The following is a 22380-nucleotide window of genomic DNA, read 5'->3' as shown; positions in this document are numbered from 1 at the left end:
CACATGTGTAATGTAGTGAAGTGCAGGTTGCCAAGGAAAAGAATTCAACTCCAGAAATTACTTTTAAACACTTAAGCACTAGTTGAGACAATTAGTCTAATGAAATAAGTGGAAGCACTAAAGATAAAGAGGTTAAGGGTCACGGGTCACATGAGAGAAGGAACAAATATTCACGTGATGCTATGATCACTGTTATGTGACATCATGGGTGATATGTTATGTGTTTTTGGGAGAAATGCAAACTAAGCAGAGAGGAATTTTGAATGGGAAGAAGTCATTTTACACTGACATTAAGCAGCATGGGTCATGCAAACATGTGACCTGGCTATATTTATACATGCACTCACTAAAATATTCAACATTTTCAGGTGTTTCAAGGAGATGGAGGGGCATGAATTTTAATTACACATGAATAATGTAATCGCAATCTGCCTTCTCTTTATAGCACTCACTGAACACACAATCTCTATCTTTTCAACTCATAAGGTAGAAACATGCATTACAGTCACTTCCCTGCAGATAGGATGATTGGAGTAAAATGACAGCCGGAGTGTGTATAGAGTTTTAGGTAAACAGGTAAAGCTACATTTTTTACAACTCAGTTTTGATGCCTTTCAAAGAGCATCATGTCTGAGCTTTAAAATAGAACATAGTGTGGGGCTAAGTGAAGTGTGGCCACCATCTTGTGGACTTTTATCGTCATCTGAACAAAGTGGCCCCCATCAGCTCATCCCGGTTCAGAGTTTATTTGAGGCCATGAACAGGGAAGGGGTGCTGCATCTGGCACTCAAGGGGCAGACAAAAAAAACATTCATTTTTTTTATTATATTATTCTTTGGCATTTTTTCTGCTTGATTTGAAAGTTGACAGGAAAGGCAGGAAGAGAGGGGGTGTTTGAGTGTGATCGGCTCTGATGAATTTATGGGAGTATGTCAATTTTAAAGCACTGAATACGTTCAAATGATTATTAGAAGTGTCCGTTTGATACTGTAATCAATTTCCCTCCTGGTGCCCTTTTTCTTCCCTGCCTTTACTGTATGTTCTCACCATTCTGAAAATCAGTGAATGCTATAAGCACCTGCTGTAATGTAGTATGCTGACAAGAATAGCGATATTCATGCAGACCTGTGTAGAATCAAAAACACACTTTCCAGTCGCAACCACTGAACCACTGATATATAATCACTGCACCATTTTGCTCGCTGTAAGTGACTGGGCCAGATCTCGTTTTAATACATGGACAGACATAAAATATTGGTGTAATCATAACTACAAGCAAAAGAAGATTAAGGATCACATACTGACAAGATTTTTGGAAAAAATTCTGCTCAAGTCACTGCTCATTTCAGGCTTATAATCACAGCACGCTGAGGGCTTAATAAGTCTTGCTCGGGCTAATTTGAAGTCTTGGCTACATGGGCTGAGTGGGAACCACAGGAACTGTGATTGGCCAATCTTGAGTTGCTTTGAATTCTTTTCCTACATGTTCCTGGTGCATGCAGCGTTTAATAGTGAAGGCAGCATGGGGGAAGGACAGGGTGTTCTTTATCACAGTGCATATCGTGCCTATAAATGTCACAAAGCAGTGAGAGAATGCAAATATTAGATTACTTTATATAGAGCCTTTATCCTCTTGATTGTGGAAATTTGCTGTTTTTTTTTCTTTTTTCATATGATTGTGAATTCAATACCTTTGGCTTTAGGACATCATCAACTCTCATAGCTTGCAAATTTTTTACATGTAGCATATTAAAGTAAATAGTAAGTAAATTGTTTAAAACCTGTGTGGAAAACAATCCTTATGCCATGTATGGCTCAAGTATAACCAATGGAACACCTTGAAGGAGAAGCATAAGTGCACCTTTAATTGTTAGCCTTTGTTAATACCTAGTTTAGCTGCTAGGGAACAAGGGGGTAGGCTAATGACGTACAAAGGGAAGATGGGAGTATTGTCCTTCTAGACATTTAATTTTTACAGCTCTCCTCTTCCAAGGGTCTGATCACCACCAGTACAACTCACATTCACACACACAAACAAACACCTCTTTCTCTCTGGGCCGTTGCTATAGAGACACTAATAAAATTGTTAGAACCGCCGGGATGTTTTTCCCTGCTGTGGTTTGAGTGACAAGAGCTGCTGACAGAAGGAACACACAGAGAGCACTGGCCTTAGAGCAAGGCACTAATACTGCCAGACTAATGTCTTGTTCACATCTGGCACAACAAACACATAAACAAATACAGGAAGGCTGAACCAGTTGGTCTTGTAGGACACCTGTCAAACACTGTGGTAACATTCAAACCAAGATGGTACTGTAGGTAGATGCAGATGCAAGTTGCCATGGTGATTCACTAGACTACTCTCCAGTTTTTCTCTATGGGAAGGGATGGGATCCATTCAGTTTTTGTTACAGAATGGATGAGGAAAAAAAGATGCTCTGTCTTCCTGTCTTGACCATACCTGCGTCTATTACATCCATACAAGTAATATCTGTGTTGTACTTGTATTGTATCTGCAGACTGGTCTCAGTTTTGAATATCCGTGTCACATATGGTCCATAAATTTGGCATAAATTCATAGTATTTGGGGATATTTCCATAACCATTAACCTGTTAATTGCAGTAAGATTAGTTTGCAGCAGGAATGGCACATAGAAGCAGAAAGTAGCAAGCAGCAGAAATACAGAAGTAATCAAACAATGTGTGGCTGCATGTCCCCTCCATTGACACAGTTAAAAGCAAAAAGGCACCATAACCACAGGCTGTAGCAATGTCACAAGGATACTGTGAGATCAATGGACCAAAGTCAAAGAGACCACTGTTATCATTGCAGATCATTATTTTTAATGCTGGTGTTTTCTTTGCATTTAACACGCTGACTGTGTGTGGTATTGATTCTACCCTTTGTTAAAGAGGGGACAATTAAGTCCTAGAGACCCAATGAGCTCAGCTTGACAGGTGGTATTTTGAGAGACACAAGAGTTCATCAATTTATGCTTTTGAGTGATGGAGGGCGATAGTAGATTGTTTATTGAGTGCAGTGGAGTGGTCTGATCAATAGGAAAGAGACTGGAAGGTTATTAGGGGCAAAATTAACTTGCTGTGTTTCAGTCTGGACCACTGAGGCGCCACCTGAGCCAAAGTTGTAGCCTCTCAAGCTAGCCTGGACTCGAGGGTTAAGATCAAATCAACCTGCCTGTAGCAGGATAGTTTCAGGGCAAACGGTACTGGAAAAGACTTTCCCCATCTTGGGAACAGAATATACAAAACCTAAAAAGACAAGCCAGCTATTGTAAGTCATGTAGCAAGGTTTGCTTTTTTGAAAATGTTGATACAGGACTCTGATGATGAAATGGGCTTTTCAGGAGAGTTTATTACAGTATGAAGGTCACATTTGAATCAAGGAACTTACTTTGACTTCTTCCTGCAGTTTTCCGAATCGTACCGTGCCTTTCAGAACCCTTTTGACAAATCCCTGCTTTTCCTGCTGAAGAACTGAAGCCTGGGGAGGTAGAGAGGGAAGATGGGGGGTTACTGATCTAAGAGAGGAGCACGGGGGGGGGGGGGGGATAGCACACAATTGGATGAAGGCAGTGAGGGATTATGGGAGAGACGGATAGAGAAAAGAAGGAAGGACTGTTGAAACTGCTGCCAATTTACAGTCGTCACAAAAACTCCAACAAAAAGTTTAACCAATCAAGGTGACATTAATCATCTAAACAATGGCATGTCTGTCAGCATGGAAAAACAGTTAGTGATGTCCTCATATAGTAACAATGTTTATTATATTTTCCCTCTGACTCTTAAGAGTTATAAATCTACATAAGTATATTAAAAAAGGATGTAAATTAAAAAAAAGAGCATTAGATTGCACACAAAGGAAATGTTTTGGAGTGTAATTTAATTTAGAAAGCTTTTTATCTTTAGCGTCTCCACACTTTTATTTCTCAGCTTGCTCATCTTGGATAAATTCACCCAATAAAGTCTCCTTCACTCACCGATTGCATGGTTAGCAGGATTGTTCGAGACCCCTTTATAGTCACTACAAAATGCATCGAAGAGAGACTGCAAACCCAAATGTAAATTTAAGTATGATTTCATGTGTCTTGGATATTAACATAAACACTGTACAGCCAGACACTGAAGGCAACTCCAATTATACTTCAATTGATCAACCAGCCAGTCAGCCAGTCAGTCTGTCTGCTCACAGAAACAGCTCTAGTGCTGAGCTCAAGTGGCCTAGCCACAACAATTAACAAATAATAATACCTCTATTGACAGCAGACACAAACACACCACTGTGGTCACCCTGTCCTCATCCAGACAAATCTCTTCTCGTCCAGTTACCTCTTACATGGTGTCAGGCTGACCTCCCTTAGATGATGGGCTTTTGCAACGTCCCCGACTCTATTACCAGAAATACTCTCTGTTCCTCGTCCACACACTCGGCCAACTGAGCCAAATACTTAATAATTCTATTTGTTTCACATCAATTCAATAGTTTGGTCTAACGAGCCATATTTCATGATATCTTATGATATTTATGACTGAATAGTGACATATGGGTAAAAGAAAGGATACAATGTTACGATCATTGTTCCACAATTATTAATCCGGGTAGGTATCAAGGCTCTGAAAGATCAAAAAGTGCTCCTATTGGAACGCTAAAAGTCTTCTGTAAATCAATAAAATGCTTCACAGCCACCACAAGAAACATTGATTGAAATGAAATGTTCTGTGACTTCATGCTTGTACATTTTTTCATTCATGCTAAAAATACATTTGCTGAAATGGTACGAGTTAGCAATTAGTCTATCTTTCAAATGAATGATATGAAATGAGTCAACGAATGAAGTACAAATCTTAATTGACTACAAGCTTTGACCAAATTGAAGTCGTCAGTAAACAGCCTGAACTAAACTAACTTTCAGAGCTGGGATTCTCACAGAGACTATTAACTAACAAAATAAAGGTAATTCTGGCTGTTCAAAAACATTAATTCCATCCACAGTTCAAGTTCATTGCATTTCATAATGCAATGGGGGTTATTATTAGATTAATGTTATCCAGCCTGACATGCTTCCTCTACCCACTTATCCAGGATGGATGGATGAAGTCTCACCACACAAAGTATACACAAACACAGGGGGAGAGAGGGGGGGGGGGGCAGCAGATTGGGACAGAGCAGCAGGTCCAAAAAACACCCAGATAGGAGCAGGTGGAAGGTGGAGATGACACAAACACAGCTGATGGCTTACTGTCATTGTGGATGTCTTATCTGTGTAATGCAATTGCTAACCTGCAGTGATTTTACAGTTCTTGGAGTATCCAGTTTAAATTCATGGAAAATGAACAAAAAACACAGCTCACCATCCTCTGTTATAAAACACTGCAGTTTATTGTTATCTGTGTTTTATTAATTTTTAAATTTCCATTTGTTTAACTCGTTCTGTGTCTGCTGTCTTTGAGATTAGTGTCGACTATAAAGATGAACTAATTTTTTAAAACCGAATAGACCCATCTCACAGCAGACATTTTGACTTGAAACGTGGGTGAAATACATTCTGTTGGCTCAGTTCCATCAAGAAGGCTCCAGTAAGCCATGACAGTGAGCCTTGTGTACTTTTCCTGTTATGACATGCCAAAATGTCAGCTGTGAAGGTCTACTGCAGGCACCTTAGTACACTTAGTGGGATGCTTAATCAGTCACACTTTGTATCGCCTGTTGTTATTTGCAGTATCATCCCTGCATCTCACTGCTGACATGAAAGAGTGTGCCTCAGGTGACGGGGAAACTGCACCTCCAGGCACAAAAAGTATTCTGACTCTGTGGATCAGCAGCCATCAGCCACATGCTGCACAGCTGCTCCTTATTACTCACTAGCTCCTCAGTATACAGAGAGAGATGCTTTATCAGGCATTTGCCAGATTGTCTGCGCTGCCTCGTTGCTGTAGCATTTGAATGATTCTTGCCTGGCAGTTTATGCTCTGGGTGTCTGTCAGCTCTCCTGCGGTTGCTTTTCTAAATCTACCTGCCTTCACACCCATTAGAAGCCAAACAAATGACCAAGTACACTGTCTTTAGCCACTAACTGATGATGTCTGGAGTGTGCATTTGAGTCTAATCATCTACTGTTAGCTACCTATGCTGGCAAACGGCTGTTTTTGTGTTTGTTTATGCTGTTAGCTAATCCAAACAGCCTAAAGGTTAAAGTAACACTGAAGCTCCAACAACATTTTGTCCTATTTGCTAAGTTTGTTCATATTTTACTATTTGTACATATGGAATACTGCAAGAAATTGTAATTCTTCTTCTTCTTGTTCAATGGAAAGCTCAGAGAAGCTAATAAACTCACTAATTAGTCTCTTACAGGCTTTATACAGTAGTACTGATCTGTTTGTTGATGTGTATGTGAATGTGAGTACAGTCACGTGCAGTCTCAGAAGTACAATGTGTAAAACCTTGTTTCCCTGCAGTGAGTCATACTGTCAATGGCACTGTGTGTATCATGTGTACCATATGCAATACAAAATCTTCCCACGGAATCAGTAGCATCAGTAGTACCGTCTGTAATAGCTGGTCTCTCTCCTTGGAAATGTGCTCTGCCACGGAAATGACGGCGCCCATATAATGCAGAGTCTTTTCCCCTTTCAACACACACTCCTCCCTCTGTCGCTTCAACACACTGATTCTCTTCTCAGCCCTCCTGAAGGATGGAGAGACAGCAGAGAAGAAGGGAACGGGTTAAACGGAATTATAGAGAGTGAGGGAGAAAGAGAGAAAGGGCAGAAGGGAAGGGATTTAAGAAAAATATAGGAGAGGAAAAATGTATCAGGGGTTAACGGAAAGGCACAAGTCAGATAGAGAGGTTGAAAACAAGGAATAATAGAAACCATGTTGCAGTCAGCATGCCAGATCAGTGTGTATGTATCAGTGCGTAGTAAGTTTCGCGAAGCAGATTTATTCAATATGTCTAACCATCCTTGCATGGATTGGACATTAAAGTAAAGGCTAAACGCGTCCTCTATTTTAAATAAAGTTTTATTATTTATCATTTTTATTAGGGATGTAATGGTTAGTGTTAACTTCTGGTTGCACCAAATACTGCTAGCTTGTGTAGATGATGCAAGATGTATTATGTTAGTTGCTGTTGTTGGTTTTTAAAATGAAGGTTGAATGTTATTTAGATTGTGCTGGATTAGCAGATGGTACTGATGGAATACAGTGATACACACTCAGACTAACAAAGTGAACACAATACCAGCCACAGGCCGTCGTGGTTGGAAGCCAGGCAAAGAGTTAACTGGATGATATCTTGGGACCCTGCCATCTTGATGTGAGTGGGGTAACAACACTGTAGGTTAATCAAACACCTTCTGACAGTCTTCACACTTCAGAATGAGAAAGTCTACATTAATCTCAGCTCAGGACTACAGGGAGGAGAGGACAGTCCCAGAGACCAGAGAACAGCTGTAATCAGTGACAAAAATAAATGATGCACTGCAGAAAAATAACCTGATTTGAATTATGGTAAGATGCGTAGCACTGCTGATAAGCCACTATGGCAACTTAAGTTTATGTCTGTACAGTGTGATGACCCCCGTCGTCAATCATCGTCTAAAAAAGCGAGCATGGCATTAGCCGTCACGCTGCTGACCTTTCATATAACCACAGAAGAAGCCATCAACGCAAATCTCCCCTCGAGATAAATGGGGGGTGCTTATCAGTGGCTTAAATGCTATTTGATTCAATTCAGTGGTTGGCGATTTTATGTGAGGAGGACTTCATGTTTTATCCTTTTTAATTCAGTCAGCTTTTCTAGGTCATAGATTCAGTAATTATTGGCCAAAACAGCACAGTGAGGGAGCTGTCAGTCAAACAGTTGGTACATGCCTGTGCATGTGTGAGAGGAGCCCTAATCAAGCAAAAGAAGTTAAAACACCTGTGTGGGTGTGAAGGGGTTCAAATATGCACATTATTCTGCATTTAACATCATAACAAATGACAAAAAATATGTTCAGTGCTTTCCTCTATACTACAATATTTCTTAAAAGACCTGAGGCTGTGTTGATTTAACAGTGCTGTCATTGACTTCTAACAGATATGCATTGAGTGTGGCTCTGCGCTGAAAAACTTTGTCAAGCAAACAACGCAGTATAACAAATGCCAGATGGATCAGTGTTGACTGCACATTTTAGTCTCGTCAGCAGTAATAGCAGCAGCGCTAATAGCAATAGTTACAGTAGCAGCAGCAGTACATTCTGTCACACACACACATTTTGACCCTTTCCATGTCACAAGTGTGGAGTGATGTAATACCCTCTGTCGAGTACCATCTGGCACTTTTATTAGCTTCCTGCTTGGCTTCACAAAGGGACCGCTTTGCCTTCTTTTTTAACGTCTTCGGAGCCTTTGAGTTAATGGTGTGTCAACAGGTTTTGCTGTCACATGTCACACTACTTGGTTGGGAGTTATAGAATACGTTTGGATTTAGATTTACTTTATTAATCTAAGGGTGTATCGCTGCATTTAAAAGAGATAGGACATAACTACAGTCTAAGGAGGTAATAACTGTGCTTAAAATACTGGGCTCAACAGCGTCAAACACTTCATGTGGAGGCTGATATCAAACAAATAAAGCAGTATATTTAGTACCTGTTGGCTTTTTTGGTGAGCTCCAGCTCAGCCTCCATTCTCTTTATATCAGCAGTCAGGTTGGCTTTGTCCAGAGCCAGACTCCTATTCTCCTCCTGCAGGCTGGACAATCTGAGAAGCAACTCGTCAACTTCACTCTTATTCCTACTCTCCTGCTGCTCCAATTGCCTGAGAGCCAAGAGCAGATTGTACCGCCATTATAACACAACGTGTGATACTCTTTTACTATTTATTTTGATTCAGAGTTTTCTCTCCCATCTCTATCAAATATAGCAGCTGTGATTTTGCTCTTCCACATCAATGTATTCATCACATCCCAGTACCCCTCTCTATTGTGATTTAAAATGGAATGCTTCAGGTGCTACACTTGTTTGTTGTTCTTCTTTTCTTGTTCTCTGCTCTTGTTTTATCCGCTACAAATCAATTGTAAACTGAAGTCATGACAAACTAAAGCTAAATCTCAACTGAGGTGAATTCTTGGCAAACCTGTAGGAAAGAAGAAGATGAGAAGCCCTGGTTTTCCTAATATACAGCAAGCAAGAACCTGTCTAACTAATATCAACTGTTCAGTGTCCACAGTGCAGTTCTTCTCTTTGTTGTTCTCACCTCACAAACAAGAATAAAGTTATGTTCAGGAGCAGAACTGTTTTTAATACTAATTCATTTGTCTTTTAGAGGAAAGAAAAATGTGATAAAATAGGACGTTGTTGTGGTACCGTCTGAGTTTCCCAGCAATGTTGCAATGTTCGTCCCAGGTGACGGTGTCCTTCAGGTGGGCTTGCAGAACTTGTACCTCCCTCGTGTTTTTCTGCACCTCCCTGCTGCTCTCTTCCAGGTCCTCCTGCAAACGCTGCTTTTCAGCCTCTAACAGCATCAGTTGCTTCGACACTTTGGAAACTACAGAGAGAGGGAAGAGAGGTGGGGAAGTAAAATGTGAAATAAACGGTCAAAATGAAAGCAACAGAGAAAGAGGATAATGGTTAAAGTTTCACGTTATCCTTTAGTCACATTTCATTCATGGAAGGTTCATTGAAATCAGGCAGTGCATTGTTGCTGTGTCGGTATTTTGGTGGAAAATGCATTTCTGATGTTGTACTGAGAATAAATATCACAGAACCACATTCCTGTCTGGTGCAACGTCACTGCTGCCACTCTGATTCTGTCAACAAGCCCACACGAACAAAACAAAAAACTCCTCTTTTTTTTTTTACCTATTTCAGTTGAACACTCCCCTACTCGTAGATGCATTAAAACTAGCACAAAAAACAATGTTTATTGTGGATAAAGCAGCAGTGTCTGCACATCAGTTTGGGTGATTCTTACAGTGTCTGTTGTCCACAGCTTCTTTTTACTGTAACAAAAGCTTCTCCTCTGGTCATATTTCATTCTTTATTCATTATGAAGCAAATACTGCAGTGTCATATTTTGATATTTTCATTATTTTCTCTTATCATCATTGTACTTATTAACTGTTTGGGGAATAAAAACACAACACACTACCTGCGTTTGGCTGCAGATATTTGGTACAACACTTTTCCATACAACTAAATTTACTTAAAGAAGTGGATTGTTCATGTATTGAGCTACAGGTGTTGTGCGTGATTGGCACAGCTGTTCCAGAGCACTGAGACCAGTGATGTGATGCACTGAGAGTGTAATCATTGACTCCAACTTCCTCCCATCTATGTCCACCCAGTCCGTTTGCACTGCTGCACATACATGAGCCCAATTAGTAGGTGCTCTTAGAGACACCCATGCAGTCTGTGCGCCCAAGACATACCACTCTGCATCTGTTGGTGCACTTGCACAATTAAAATAAGGTCCTCAGTATAGACCCAGCGCTAGATGCAGTACCTTCAGAATGGTGTTTGCTGTGACTGGCCTTGGCCTTAGCATGCTGAGCCTCAAGTTGATCGATAAGAACCTGGTTCTCCTGCAAGACCAGAAAGGCCTGTTGCTGTAGTTGATGACTAGAGAGAGAGAGAGAGAGAGAGAGAGAGAGAACCAGTTTAAATGAACTTGTTTAGTCTAAATCAGTCAATATGCAGCGTACACAAGTGTGATGTGAAAAGCCTCCGGTGCGTACACACTGAGAATGGACTTTTCAACAACACTACAAAAAACTTAAACATTTGTATATTTACACCAAGATGGATAACTTTGGTTTTGCTCTTGATGACCTGTTTTATATGCTGCAGTACATTATAGAATAAGGGAAAGCAGTAGCATGATACCAAGCAAAGCCAAACCACTTGGAAAACACAGAAACTTCCATTAAGCCTGACAAATCTGAGGAAACAGCATCAAGCTAGAGATGGTTAGAAGGTGCAGGTGTTGGACTGAGGGCCACTTAAACGATTTCTTGGTTTGTATGTAAACTAATGTACCATAAACAGCTCTTAACACCTAGTGTTGGTACATTACGTGTATTATGTGTTAGAGCCGAAATAATTAATTGATTAATCAATTAGTTGACCAACCGAAAATTCATCAGCAGCTACTTGTAAATTGAAGAATGTTTTGATTTTCCTGTCAAGCAGAAATGTGTAAGAACAAAGAAAAATCTGATTATTGTAAAGTGAAAATCTTTGGATCTTTTGATCGAGCAAAACAAGAAATTTGGAGACATCACCTGGAGCTCTGGAGAATAAGATTTTTACAAAAAAAAATATATTTGTTAGTTGCAGCTCTATAATGTACTATACTCAACCGTACTTAAAGCAATACTGTCATTTGAAATCTGTTCCACAGTTTACAAGCTTGTCTTAAGCATGAATACTGAGCAGTTATTGTTATTAGTCAGTATTCATTGTTCTGCTCAGTAATGCACTACATATAAATGTATGCAAATGAATGCATCTAGACACTCATGACTAATATCTTACTCAATCTTCACATGGCTCTCGCTCCTGTTTTATAATATGCATTATAAAAAAGGTTGAAATGTTTCATATAGAGGTGGATACAATTATCCTGTTAGAGCTACTTAAAGTAAGTACACACATGCACACATACTGTAAGTTTGTAGGTGAGCTAGAGTGATCATCAAAGATATAGGAGCACAGAAGAAAATGCAAAGGTTTTACCACTTTTATCATTTCACACAACATAAGTTTCAGTAACAGGCAAGCGCACAGCAGAGGAGAATAAAGATGGTATCTAATTTTCATGACTTCAGCAGAATGAGCGGTGACGGCCAAGCAAGTGCTGACAGTGCTGAACCATTACACACACAAAGTGTAGTATTTCTTACCAGTCTTTCTGGCTAACCCCTCCGGTCTTTGCAATTTCATCATGGAGTCTCTCATTTTCTTTGATCACCTCCTCTACATGAACACGCAACCTCTTCACCTCCTCCTGTGGCAAACAGACAAACACACATAAGGATCTCTGATGTAAAGGATGCAAGATAAGAAGTTTAGAATTAGAGACAGCAAAACAAAATTCCCATGAAAGGGGCAGTGTCTGCAGCGTATGACCAACGGCCAACATGGACACACGTACTGGCAGCAGAGCAGCGTATTTCACAAAGAGCCAGATACCACAGGTCTGCGTTCTCTGAGTTTCCTTCTAGTTCTACAGGTGACAACACACTTTGAATTTGCAGCGTTCTTCAACGGCAAAATCACAACCGTTAGAGAAAGAAATATACATCCCTTGGGTTGTGCTACCGCTGCCTGTATGCCTGTTGCATGTTTACCTCACCTCCCAGGCTCTCACTGTGTTAAGATCCATTAAATCCATTTAAAACAGCTTTCAGAAACATGGTGGCACTTCAACTAATATAATTGGTAATTAAGTGCGTTGCAGGTTTTGATTCCATTCATTGCACATATTCAGAGCAACACATCAGCAATTTGCTGCTTAAGACCGTGATAACGCAACACATGCATCATTCTTCTGAATGATAAGATGACACATGATTGAGGGGATAACAAGAAGAAACAGTCTCTCACACCCCCTCTACCTCAGTGGTTTGCAGAAGTGCATCTTTCTCGTTAATCCTGTCTTCATAGGCCAGCAGCAGGGGAGATAAATATTTCATGTCGAGCTTCAAAGAAGGACAAAGAGAAATCATTCAAATTAGCAACAAGCTCAGTATCAGGATCATCACTAGAGTCCCATTGTACCTCTGAATAGCATCAGTGAAGCTCTACTGTAACTCACAAAGACATCACTGCAGTTCAACTATAGCTCTGACTGTCATCACCAGAGTGCCACTGAACCTCTCAATGACTTAGACTAGTGTCCTGTCGTTAGGGTTAGGCACCAAACTCGGTACTTTTAAAGGTACCAACCAAATTATGTCTGTACAACTGGGTCCTGAGTCACGTTAAATTAATCAGTGCCAAGTTTCAATACCTGAGAGGGCGTCTGGATGAGAGAGTGTATGTTAGAGAGAAAGAGAGAGTGTGAGACCACGTCACTCCTGCAGCTTGTTCAAGTCCATCATAGTCAAGACAAAAGCAGCCGCAAGTGTGGCGAGGCTATTCAACACTCACAACACTCTCTATAGGGAGGGGTTTTATTTTGTGAAGTGCGTAAAATATTCTAAATAAATAACAAAATGAATATATGAATATATATATGAAGATATAATAACTAAACTGTGGAGTTAGATTTATTCTTTACAAAGGAAATTACATTTTTGTTATCACAGAGATTAAGAAAAAACAGTTGGTTACAGATACTGAATTCCAGGTACTGGCATCATTTCAAAAGTGAATGCTAACCAACCCTACCTGCCATAATAAAGTAATGTGCTGTACAGCTACATGTGGATACTGACCAGCCAGGGAGGAGGAGACCCTGTCTTTGGTAAACCACTGAGTCTGGAGCTCTGGATGAGACACAGTAACAAAGAGAAAGAAAATAAAGTTAGTTAACATACCATCGTAGCCACAGTTAATGTGCCAGCCTTAGATGGTGTCATTCATGCAAAGTAAGTACATCAAAAAACGTTGACAGAATGATTGAAGTCTAGTATGACATTATGTATGACTACACCAGACCTGAAACAATTTAGGTCACTGAAGAAGAAGAACATTTACATTTTGCTGCCTGTTGTGTACAATTCTATCTTGGCTAATTCAGACTTCTCCTGACTATTCTTACTGCATTATTCTACTCCCTAATCTTTCCTTTTATCTCTTACTTTCACAGGCCACACTTTGGATGCCAGTAATGAGGCATCAGCAGCTACAAGGAAAGTAACTGGTAGCAATGAGAGCAGGAGATGTCTTGGTGTAAAGACACAGCATGAGGTAGCCATGATTAAAGCCACATGTCGGATTTTCTTCTGCAGTGTAAAAAACGCAACCCAGATAGGACCGACGGCTACAGCCGGGAACAAGCAACTCCTTTAGTGCAACAAATCAGATAGAAGGACAAACAAACAGAAAACCTTATTTCACTCAGCGGGGTTCTGGATCAAAAGTAGATATCTATATTCTATTCTATTTAAGGGTAGTTTTATAAGGAAACATTTTGTTCAGTGCTAAAGCTAAGTGATGTACTGGTAATACATTCTGTATACAGGTGGATTCAATTAGACTGCAGGGAGAGGTGATGAAAGGAGTACAATACAGAATAAAACAGACTGAAATCTCTCCTGTTGGTGAGCAGAGCAGAGAGGAAGAGTAATTCCCTGACAGTCCCTGACAGTAGGAACTCTTCTACAGGTAAACTTTTTAAGGCTGGCTATATATTAGCCTTCCAACAAAAATTGTATTGCACAAAGCGTGAGCCCAGCATTTTCTACCTACAATCAGGTTAGGTGGTCTCATTCATTCCTCGTGTCAATTTGTGAAAAACAGCAATATACAAGATCTGGTGCTCCTCAGAAAGCAGAGGTGTTATCTTGTGACTTGTCATACCTCCTGTTTGGACAGTGGTCTGAAACGGGTTTGGTAGCAGCTCAGCTCCACATTCAGACGGTGAACTGTCAATTTGAGGGCGTCATTTTCATCCACCAGCTCCTGAGCATGTCGCCTCAAATTCTGTAGCTCTGCCTGGCTGCCTGAAACACACAGCACATCGGGTTATAAATACTTTTGAGACATTAATAGTCTTATCCTGAGAGCTAAAAAGAATGCGATACAATACTTCAGAAATCTCAAAAAATTGCAACTAGAGGTGTAGACCAGAGGTCTGCTGGCTGACCCTGAACCTCAGGGAGGAAAGCAGAATTTCACCCTTGAGGAATGATAAAAAGTATGAGGTGGATGTTTCACTAGTAGAAAAAGGGAGTAGAAGTCGCGTACTTTTCCACATTGCTTCTTCCTGCCCACCAGGAGGTCAGACTCTATAACCACCAAGCAAGCCTGCCATCCATTTAAACTGCCAATTTTCCATCCTCCTTTTAACTCTTTTTGATTTTTTTTCCTTTTCATGTTTCTTTTTCATTACTCGCTCACCCTGTTCCTCTCCTCATGCCGGGGAGGAGCTGTGGGGCTGAAAGATCAGAACCATATCTGCTCACAGCATTATTTCCAGCTCCTTCCTTTTACCCCTACACATGCACCTATCTGTGGTGACTCACTGCTTCATTCCCTCTCTGACTCTCTTATTTCCTTCATCTCTTTTCACCTGTTCTCATTCTTCCGCTATTGATTATCTCTTTCCCTCCACACATCCTCTTCTTGCCATCCCTCTGTAAATCTCCCGTGGCTCCCATACCTGCACATGGCTTCAGGTTTAAAGTGGCTTGGCTGTGACTGATCTCCTGTTCCAGCCGTTGCAGTCTCTCTTCCAGTAGCCTTTGTTCATCGACCATCCTCGTGTTCTTGTCTGGCAGGACCCGCACTACCTCCTTCTGCACCTCACTGTACGCCCGGCTGGGCTCTGGACACAGCTGGGTGGGGTGTTTTTGGTTTTTGGCTTTGCTGGGTTGGTCGGGGTGGTCAGTGGTTAGGATGGGTAGCGCGGCTGAAATAGGAAAGGTAAATACTTTTAATGGCAGTCCACGTACATATTCTAAATACAATGAAAGCTTTAAATGTACTGTATTCCTACAATACATCAATTAAGATATTTGTGTCTGAAGTAGAAGTACATGTCTTGAATTGTTTTGTATTAGATAAAGAAATTATATTTATTTTTAAAAAATTCACTTGGGCAATCTATTGAACTATATTTAGTGACTAAAACTAACAAGTGTGTTAGAGCAACATTGTTAGTAATAACCAAACAACAAAGAGTATTACATGGAGTAGTGTGGCATAGTGTGGGTTACAGTAACAGTAAGATATAGAGACAAATGTAGAAACCTGAACTGGAGGACAATTATGTCAAGAACATAGTGGAAGGAAGCAAGGAGTAAGGAAAAGATGAGCTCAGTCTGCTGTGAAAATGTGCAGCTAGCACGTTGGAACTGCCCTTAATTGCTACAAATGTTTTTTGTCATTTAAGGTGAGAAATGTCATACAATGAAAGCTCACAAAGACAAAAACTCGGTGTCTTGCAGCAAAACCTAGAAATAACATCTAACAATACAATACAATACAATACAATGTGTGTTGTACGGTGTCCTTGAGTGCCTTGAAAGGCGCCTATAAATAAAATGTATTATTATTATTATCAATAAACATGCATGCATTTCAGGGAGCATGCTGCATTTCATTCCAATATGCCGTTAATGCTCTTCTCTTTTGAGGCTTTAAGCCTAAGCATGTCATGTGAATGCTTTCTAGTGGACACAGAACAAAGTACGTGCTTGCTACTTCAGTAAATACTTGCTCATACAAACACAGACAGAGGTGCAGCAGGTATACGGTAGGCAGAAACTAATCACACAGCACGTAATGCTTTTCAGTGTGCATTGCATGTTGATTTTCGCTGATCTAAAGCAAACTACCCCCCACCCCCAGCTGTCTGAATAAGGTGGACCACAGGATGAGGAAGGCAGAAGAAGTGGATTAGTTCTTTTAAGTCACTTAAATCAAGTTATTATTAAGCAGCAAAAGAAAAGATATAGTCAAAATGACAAGCAGACACACAACAGACACGCTTTAGGACTTGCACCTACATGGTACAGCCTCTCTCCGACTCCGAGGGCTCTTCCTGACAGACGCTTTCCTCTTGGAGGAACCACGCCTGGCTTCAGGAGACTGGATACTGGTTTCCTCGGTGAAATCTGAGAGGTAAGAAAAATCATGCCATCATAGATTAGAAGAATTGCAGACGTAGTACTGGGTCCTGTGCGCTTTATTATGTAACCAAATATTACCACGAACTGCATATTGTTCCGTAAAAGTGGCATACATAATTTAGTGATTAAGGAAAAAGTATTTTAGGGGCACGTAATACATTTTAATTTAGCCCCGCCAAAAGCCTGGGGCCAGCTCTGGTAATAACAACTATAATGAGCCTCTAATGAAGTAAGGTTACACCATGGCTGTTTGGAAACTCAATGTTGGTTTAATAAGAGCCGTGCCTTCCTCCACCACTAAAGGCTGAGGAGTCTCTCACTATTCTTTCCTTCTAAAATCAATGTACATGTCTCTCTTTATATTCTTCACCTCTGAATGGAAATGTGGACACCTTTGTTAGATTTAATGGAGGTATACAGATAAATCATGTTATTACTCTCCATAGCTTTGTTTTCCTGAATTTCAAATCACACTCTAATTCTAAAGTGCACCAACCATACCACCAGCAACACAATTACATTTGTTTTGCTGCATGTTGTTTTAGAGATTTGATTTCCATAGCATTAGCTACTTCATTAAAATGTATTCTGTTAGTTAACACTCTATAATTATAAGCATCCCTCCAGGCACTCTATATATAAGATAAGATATTCCTTTATTAGTCCCACGACAGGGACAATTACAATATTACCACTAGCTCCTTAGTGATATTGCTGTATATTTACTAACAACCAACACAGTATTGTCAGTTGAATTTAATGTTAGCAGCTCCCCTTCACAACAGTGGTTAGAACCTGAAGCGTCAGCCTAAATGCTTTTAATGTAAATGTAATATGTAAACTAAGTTCTAACCACAATGATTCAGAAATGTCATACTCCGTCAAAGGCAGTATTTTGCTGGTGACCAGAGACATAACATATATAAATAAATATACAAACAGTGACATGGTTTTATTTTGAAGGTTTTATACCCTACTGGCAGTGCTGAAGCTGAGATTCTCCAACCTCAAAGCACTGAAAACCAATAATGAACCAATGATGAATTAATTTTCTAAAATGAAATTGTCAAATGAATTTAAAAAGACTAAGCTCTTTAAATAGTTTCTTCAATATGTAGATATTGACAAATGAGGTTGTAAACTGAACAATGATCTGGGGTACTGTGATTTGCTAAATGACACAATAATCTACATTTTGTCCAATATGGGTTATTTTGCCTTTATTCACAGATGATGAGTTAGTTACTACTGTGTTCATACACTTGTGTACTGCCTGCCAATAATAGTGTCTCCCATCTATAATCAGAATGAAGTCGTTACCTGGAGAAGGCACTCTCCTGCCAGATATCTGAGTCGGCTGAGGTGCACTGGTCTGGAAAACAGAAACGTAAAGCAGAGAGGCAGTCACACAGATAATGTGCAAGTCTTTTCAAAAAGATTTCCAAAGCCCTGTTGTCTAGATCCTTTCGTTCAGGGCTATTTCAAAGACCACTGCATTTATGGCCATTGTGAAAATGTGGACAAAACGATCTTGTCAGTACATTTATTGTTGCGAACCTGCAGAGACACATTAAAGAGATGTGAATGATGTTCAGCAGAGCCACAGAAAGAAGCAAAGAAAGCAAAGAAAGGATGAAATACACAAAGGTACAGGATCAAAGAATCCTGTTCACACCACACTCATATACACAGATTTATTTAGTTACACCTAGCTAAAACTAAGGCAATCTAATACAGCAGTCCTGCAAAAAAAGTCCTGCCTTTGTGAATGTTATAATGCTCAGTTTTTGTTGAAACTGTTTTACAGAGATGTTGGAGACAGCTGTGTGGTAATTTTGCTGGCTGCAGTTTATAATGCTGCTGAAGTGGGCTACAGTGTATAAGCTAATGTTTCATCATTATCTCAAAATCCTCCACATATTCTACTACACTGAGCGCTCACCTTGGATTATGGTACAGGGAATGAAAACATGATTTCCTGTGTGCACTTGTAAAAATGTTTTTTAGCTAACTTCCACTGGAGACTAGCAGCAGGCAGCGTGACTGTGATAGCCTGAAATGATAAGTGACAGAGGGGAAATAGAGCCCATTGGGACAATTATAGGTTAGAAACCCAGTGTTGCAGTGTACAGGACAAGGGCATGAACAGAAGAATATCCCAAGAGTCTGTGAGCGCAGACTCTTGGGATATTGTTCTGTATCCCAGGTAGACTACCATAGATCACAATTACAAAGTCAATTTTCAACTTACAGGGTTAGAGTAAGAACAAATTGTCACCACCTAAGTTACTGGAGCATTGGAAGCAAGCAAAATTGTGTTATGTGGCAAGGGGAGAAGTCTAATCAAATTAATGAATTACACACCAAATGTAGAAAACCTGCAGTGGCACAGAAAAGCACTTGATGTGGAGGAACAATAGCCATAAGGAGTGACTAGGGACTGGAAAAGGTTATCTGAGCACAACAGGCTCAGTCCTTAAAAATGAATACTGAGCTGAATCAAAAGCCTGTGGCGGTTTTAGCAAAACCTGTACACATCACTTCTCTACAGCGGATGTACTCAACAAATAGACATTACCTTTATTCTGTGTACAACTGTGCCTCCCAGTGGATCACACTGCTATCACAACTCCCACATTTAGCCTCAGAAAACATCTCAAACTGCCCCAAATGTAAGAAAGATTATAGACAGAGAGAGAATAATTATCCTCCCTCAGCCTTGTCAAAGCAGGCACTATATTTATTATATAAGGAAGAGAACAGGTATAACTGCTTACGTTACTGATGTCTCAATAGGCCATTTCAGTTTAGATACCGGAGGAGAACCGGTGTTGTTCCTGCTATAACATGTCAAAATCTCTGTTATACAACTGGTTTAGTTCACTAAAAAAAAAGCACATAATAATGGAGGGAGAGTTAAGAGACAAGAGATAAGAAACCTGCTTACACATAACAGAGAGATCTCCCTGTAGAATCTCACCTTGTGTTTTAATGGCAGGGCATAGACAGGTTCTGTCTGTCTGTCCAGAGTCTGGTAAACATGTTCTTCCTTGTCCTCTTCACTCTCCACTTCCTCTTCCTTGGGTTCCAACTCCTCCTCTGAGTGGTCAGGGGAGGACAGACGTGGCCGGCTAGCCAAATCCTCTGACCATCTGTCTCTGAGGGCGGCAAGAGAGCGATATCTCAAAGCAAGTTAGCTGTATCTTATCTTTCTACTCTCTTAAGAGGAGAAAGGTAATAAAACCTACTTAACTTCTGCAAAAAGGTTTATTCAGAGGAAACATTTGGACTTGCACAGGTGGAGCTACTAACATTAACAATGAGTCCATTCAATCCAAGTTTCCCTGCAGAGCATACAGCTTTGACAGTGTGCTAGCATGTACGATACAAGGAGCATGAAACCAAAGCGGCTAAATGGATTTCAGCCATCATTAATGTCTTTATTTAAACGTGTGCTTTGCCTGCTGTGACTTGTCAAAATGTCTTCTGTGAACAAGGCTTACTTGGAAAATTTCTAAGAAAAGAAGAAGGGATTTTAAGTCTCTCTACAGGATTAGTTGGCCTCGTGAGATAGATATTCGCTGTCATTCCGTGTCCTACAGCACCGGGGCACTCGTTCATGAATATAGATTGCTGAAAACCCAGGCTATACTTTAAATATATTGAGAGAAACATAAAATAAAACCTTTTTGCATAAAGACTCCCACATTTTACAGACACCTCTTCTGATCTTGTAAATCACAGTGGAGAATTTCTAGGTTGAGAGAGCGTTAAAACAGCTACTCCTAAAAGTAGGACCAATCGTGTGCCATTTTGGCCCATTTTCCACTGTGACACACTTGATAAATACAGCCGCAGGTCAGATTTAAACTTGGAGTCACCCCGTGTAGTTAGAATCATTTGTCACAAAGTTTGTGAAAATGCTGGTGTATTTGCCAGAGGGAGCTCGCCTGGTGTAAAGTGCTGTGCTGATGTTTGGGTCAGATATGAAGGACGCTGATCGGTCGCTCTCAGACAGAGACCTCGGCCGCAAAGGGGGAATGGCCCATGTCTGTCCGGTGAGCGAGGAAGACAAGATGGCTGCTGCTAAGGCTGACCTGTAGGTAAAAAGACAATAATGCATATGAGGAGGGACAGACACTTTTCATGGAGACGCAGTTTGGAAATCAGGCCGTTCCCATCAGTTTCCCCTAAATAAGTTTGACAGCATAATAGTCCACCATGTGAAATAATATGGCTGAGCCCACAGTGAATGTTGGTTTTTAACAATAGCCATACAACCCACACACAGTAAGTTGAGTAAACAGGAAGAGAAAAAATAGATGCCAATCTATCAATTAAGATTGTGGTGAAGAAAGAAAAATGCATGATGAGGTGTTTGAGATGAATAAATCATTTATGGCAACGTTTTCTGCACTGCACTGACAATGAGAGTGAAACCTCTCACAGAAAGTAGCTGGTAATTGTCTGAGGACACAGCAAAGGGAAAGGATTCTGGGCAATGAAGGTGACAGGGACTGTTAGGTACCTGGGTCTCTCGGGTGAGGGATTTGGGCTGCGTGGGGGTGGGGTACGAGGCACAGCAGGCTTGGGGGCAATGGAGGCAGCGGGGATCAAACCATGAGCTATATGCTTCTACACACACAACACACATGGCAGAAGGACATAAAACACATTAACACACACAGTGTTGGTCCAGGAGGGTTTAGGTTAGCACACAGAGTCACTGTTTAACAGAGAGGAAAGCAAAGAGTCACTAACAGCCTGTTACAGAAGTTTCTCCACTGGAAACACCACCATGGAGGTGTTTATTAGCCACATCACGTCCGTCACTACAGGACAGTTAACGTTACTAGACGTTTCTAAACGTTAGCTTCAATATTTCTAAACTTTTGCTAACCTTCAACGTCAACTAGCTGGGTTAACTAATGTTAGCTAAATGGAAACACATGCATTGGACTGTACACGTTTAGCTAGCTAGCTAGAATGGGATCATTTATTTTAGAAAACAAGACAAACTTACAAACTCCTTGTCTTTCTCCCTCCGGAAGCTGAATTTCAACATAGTGAAAAATAGATTTTTGACCCCTACTTCACAAGTTTTTGTTTCAGGTTAGACAAACAACACTCTTTCAGTCACACAGCAGTAGAGAAGATTATGTCTCATGTCTTATGTGTCAAATTCTCTGTCATCTTTTAGCTTTAAACAATACAGAAAAAACGATCGTGCTAACTGTGTTCAGCAGGCTGGCTGCTCACAGGTTCCTCGTATCCAGACGCTTCACCGTGAGGAGCGACCTCGCTACGAACGTGACGCTGATTGGCTGAAGGTGAGGGCTGCAGCCAATCAGAGGCGGTTATACTACACCTAGCAACGACGTCCTTACCGACCAGCGGTCAGGCCAGCAGGGGGCGACGTGGGTCCGTTTAATGGACGGCGGGCCCCTCCTGTCTCCCAGTGCACTGGGCTTCCTCCCTCCTCCCTCATCATTACAGCCACTGTATTGTTAATCAGGCGTACAGTGCATGCCAGATTTAATGTGTCCTATAAAACAACGCTTTAGTTAAACATGAT

At 40.7% G+C, this 22380-nt stretch overlaps 1 protein-coding gene across 1 annotated transcript in view; it reads right to left on the bottom strand.

Annotated features, from left to right (window-relative positions):
- Positions 1-21870, bottom strand: part of cep89 (centrosomal protein 89) — a 50058-nt gene extending 28188 nt beyond the window's left edge. Inside the window, exons 1-16 of the mRNA XM_070835105.1 lie at positions 21829-21870; positions 21334-21440; positions 20756-20902; positions 19786-19963; positions 18126-18177; positions 16683-16790; positions 15335-15583; positions 14533-14675; positions 13446-13496; positions 12624-12707; positions 11910-12013; positions 10511-10626; positions 9373-9553; positions 8657-8824; positions 6566-6707; positions 3413-3502 (exon numbers count right to left, since the gene is read on the bottom strand). Of these exons, the coding sequence (XP_070691206.1) occupies positions 3413-3502; positions 6566-6707; positions 8657-8824; positions 9373-9553; positions 10511-10626; positions 11910-12013; positions 12624-12707; positions 13446-13496; positions 14533-14675; positions 15335-15583; positions 16683-16790; positions 18126-18177; positions 19786-19963; positions 20756-20902; positions 21334-21440; positions 21829-21870 (1962 nt within the window). The remainder of the gene's footprint in view (positions 1-3412; positions 3503-6565; positions 6708-8656; positions 8825-9372; positions 9554-10510; positions 10627-11909; positions 12014-12623; positions 12708-13445; positions 13497-14532; positions 14676-15334; positions 15584-16682; positions 16791-18125; positions 18178-19785; positions 19964-20755; positions 20903-21333; positions 21441-21828) is intronic.
- Between the last annotated feature and the right edge of the window lie 510 nt (positions 21871-22380).

The sequence above is a fragment of the Pempheris klunzingeri genome, chromosome 1 (genome assembly GCF_042242105.1).
Source record: "Pempheris klunzingeri isolate RE-2024b chromosome 1, fPemKlu1.hap1, whole genome shotgun sequence".
Classification (NCBI taxonomy): domain Eukaryota; kingdom Metazoa; phylum Chordata; class Actinopteri; order Acropomatiformes; family Pempheridae; genus Pempheris; species Pempheris klunzingeri.
This window is presented reverse-complemented; position numbering and strand designations above follow the sequence as displayed.